Below are 3375 nucleotides of genomic sequence, written 5' to 3'. Positions count from 1 at the left end.
TTTGCGGTGGCGGCGGCGGGGGCTCGCAGGGCGACGAGGAGGCGCACGCGTCATCCTCGGCGGCGGAGGAGCTCTCCCCGGCCCCTTCCGAGAGCAGCAAAGCCTCGCCGGAGAAGGACTCCCTGGGTAAGCAGGATGCGCCAGAGGGCTCAGTCAGGCGGGCACACAGGCAGAACCAAGCAAAGGAAGGAGTCCAGAACCAGGAGCCCGCGCAGCAGCTGGCCGGCCTTGGCCCAGCTGCAGGCAGGCTGACCTTGTGAACTTGGTTTTTAATATTTGGGCGTGGGGACGCAGTAAAAATTCATGTCCGGCTTAGCGCCCCACACCAAGACGTCCTCAGCTCTGGCCCCAGCTCACCCTGACTCGAGGCGACGACACCAGCGAGCAGACCCCCTCCTGTGCATGCTCTTCCTTGTAGCACCGAGCACCCCAAGCCGTGGTCCCGGCCCAGCCTGCACGGCGCTGCCCACGCGGGGGGAGGGGGAGGGAGGGAAAGTGGCTCGCCCGCAGATAGCACGGATGTTTGTAAGGCATCCAAAATAAGCAGCAGCCAGCGCCAATAAATAAGCCCATTAACCGGCGAAGTTCGAGTTTACGATCCCCCATGCCTTTTTCAAAGTTGCCGGAGGGGCGGGAACCCTTGTTCGAGGAGAAGAAAAAGCAAATCCGGCCCGGACGCCGGGGCCCTGAGCTGAAAGCCAGAGAGGGGCCATTTCGTTTTTTCCTGGAACTCGGAATCACCCAGCTGCACACCCCTAGCTCTTGGAGAGGTGCGCGGGAAGTCCCCAGAACACAGAATCAGTTTTTCGTGCATTCCCCGAAATCCCTTCTCCTTTTCCCCATCAGGTCTGGGGTAACCAGGGGGCTGGGATGAGACAGCTGAGTTGCTGCCCCCCCACCCAAGTAAGCATCCCTCACCCCCCACACACAGAGGCTGCAGGAAGTGCTCCCCTGCCATAGGGCAAGATGCAAAGAAAAGCGTTAAATTCAAGATGTATGTACAGCCTCCCTGTCCAGGCCTTTCATTATACAAGCATCCCTGCAACTTTGAGCCAAAGCAGGTGTTTGAGGCAGGGAAAATGGAGAAAAATACAAATTAGGAGGGTGGGTGTGAATTGGAGGCCTACTAGATTTTGTGGTTTTGCCACGAGTTTTGGAGGAATGACTTGTTTTTCACACCCCAAACCTGGGCATAACCCTCTCTGTGTGCAACTTGGGCTGTACCTCTTCTGGAAAAGGCATCCCGAATTCACCCCGCACGGAGCCTGCATGGCCTCGACTTAACTTTCCCCCTATTCTCTTAAAATCCAGGCAATTCCAAAGGCGAAAACGCAGCCAACTGGCTAACGGCAAAGAGCGGCCGGAAGAAGCGCTGCCCCTACACGAAGCACCAGACGCTGGAGCTGGAGAAGGAGTTTCTGTTCAACATGTACCTTACTCGAGAGCGGCGCCTAGAGATCAGTCGCAGCGTCCACCTCACGGACAGACAAGTGAAAATCTGGTTTCAGAACCGCAGGATGAAACTGAAGAAAATGAACCGAGAAAACCGGATCCGAGAGCTCACAGCCAACTTTAATTTTTCCTGATGAAGCTCCAGGCGACACCGTTTTTTCTGCCTCCAGAGCGCTGCCGGTCCCCTCCGTCTTCAGCCTCTGCCCCGAACTCGCACCTGTGCTGGAGCCCTATGCCTCCCTCCCACATTCGCCATCTCCCGGGGAAGTTACATCTGTGCAGGGCTGGTTTGTTCTGACTTTTTGTTTGTCTGTTTGCTTGGTGCTGGTTTACTTGTTTTCTGGGGGAAAAAGCCATATTGTGCTAAAATTCTATAGAGGTAGATATTGTCCTAAGTGTCAAGTCCTGAATGGATTGGGTTTGCTGTCTCCGGGTCCCACTGCTTGAAATGGCCCCTGTCCTCCTCTAGGGGCTGGTTTCCTGCCCAGCCCTGGGCAAACCTGGCCGGAGGCCTAGATCCCATTGTCGGTGTAGAGGTGTCTGGCCTGAGGTCAATGGTGCAAGGAGCCACACCGGGCATGCCTGCCTGGAGTGCTGGGCTGTGTTTAATCAGGGGATATAGGCCTCTGGGCTTCTTCTTCTTCTTTTCCTTTCTTCCCTTTTTCCTTGGCCAAGAGAAGGGCATGCAGGCATGGATATGCAGGTTGACACTAGGGCTTGACTTTGGCTGATTGAAAAAGTGAGAAAGAATCAGATTAATTTTTCCTTCCTCTGTAAGATATCCCAGCTTTATAAGAAAAAGGAAAAAATAATGACCAAGAGAAGGAAACTTCTCTTCCAGTTTGTATAAGGTCTTGCATTGCCTGACTGAAATGTTTCATTTACCTCTGAATTTCCATATCCTTCTGGCTGTTGATAAATAATGTAGCTTTGATTATACATGTGGAATTGGTGGAATTTTGTCATTAAAATAGTTACCACTGGTAACACTCGAAAAGCACACCACAATTCTCCCTATATTGTGGAGTTTTTAAAATTCACTTTTTTGGGGGCTTTCTGAAATTCATGGAAGCCTAGGATGGCTGGGGCAAACAGAATAAACTAGAGAAGGGAGACATTGTTTGAATTTCCTTTATACTGTGAAGTAACATGCATAAAAGGGTCAAACCTGTAGGTGCAGAAAAAGAAAAAAATTATAAATACAAATCTGTATAAATGTCTATTATTATGAAAAATCGCCAATCTTGTTTTAAGCAAATGCATTCTATCGTTATTATAAATGTTAGTGCTAGCTCTATTCTAATCTTAAATCAGAATAAATTAATATTGTATTGCTGCTGTGCGTGGAAAAAAGACGATGTTTATGTTCTTATAGAATAAAAGCTGTGGAATGAAGCTTTTCAATTTTACCTCTTTTTTTACTTCTTATCTTCACTTTCCACTTTATCCCGTCGACCACTTTTACAACAGGAGTACTAGCCTGAGCCCCCTGCAATTACTTTAGGCATCTATTTAAATATTACCTAGACGGTCGTAATTTGTCTGGGCCCTATAGCCCTGGTGCCCTAAGGTTTGTCGGCTTTTGTTCAGTTTTATGACTTGCTAGTATATCTGGATTGTGGCTGTCTTGGACTAGTGGTTTCAGTTGAGAGGGGAGCTGCACAGATAGAGGAAGCTAAACAGGATTTCTTTCTGGAGCCTCAGACAGGCTCTCAGAGGCCAGTTATTTTGCGGGTTCCCAAATCCTAGATGACACTAAACCTAAATCCTGGGAGCAGGCCGGGCCCACAGCGCATCACTAATGCCTTCGGCAGTAGTTAGGTGGATCCGGGCCGGTGTGCCCAGATCCGCTGGGGTCGCCCCCTCCCCCAGCACGGCCTCCCCCACCTGGCCCACTGAGGGCCACGCGTTTCCTGCTCGGCG

General features: G+C 50.7%; 1 protein-coding gene and 1 long non-coding RNA gene across 3 annotated transcripts in view; one reads left to right on the top strand and one right to left on the bottom strand.

The window, feature by feature from the left end:
- The window catches only part of LOC104864974 (homeobox protein Hox-A10), an 8133-nt gene extending 6470 nt beyond the window's left edge, over positions 1–1663 (top strand). Inside the window, exons 1-2 of one of the 2 annotated variants that reach the window (XM_033757426.1) lie at positions 590–770; positions 1312–1663. In XM_033757426.1, coding sequence (XP_033613317.1) covers positions 605–770; positions 1312–1586 — 441 coding nt within the window. In that variant the 5' untranslated portion in view covers positions 590–604 and the 3' untranslated portion in view covers positions 1587–1663. Of the gene's footprint in view, positions 1–589; positions 771–1311 lie in introns of those variants that run through there. The other variant, XM_010628277.3, reaches the window with a different exon arrangement.
- A 257-nt stretch (positions 1664–1920) lies between these two features.
- The window catches only part of LOC104864975, a 1941-nt gene continuing 486 nt past the window's right edge, over positions 1921–3375 (bottom strand). The window contains exon 2 of the long non-coding RNA XR_781032.2: positions 1921–2179. This is a non-coding gene — a long non-coding RNA (uncharacterized LOC104864975). The remainder of the gene's footprint in view (positions 2180–3375) is intronic.

This window comes from Fukomys damarensis, unplaced genomic scaffold (genome assembly GCF_012274545.1).
Source record: "Fukomys damarensis isolate Sample0158 unplaced genomic scaffold, DMR_v1.0_HiC HiC_scaffold_4, whole genome shotgun sequence".
Taxonomy (NCBI): Eukaryota; Metazoa; Chordata; class Mammalia; order Rodentia; family Bathyergidae; genus Fukomys; species Fukomys damarensis.
Note: the sequence above shows the minus strand (reverse complement) of the source record. Positions and strands in the feature narration are given on the sequence as shown.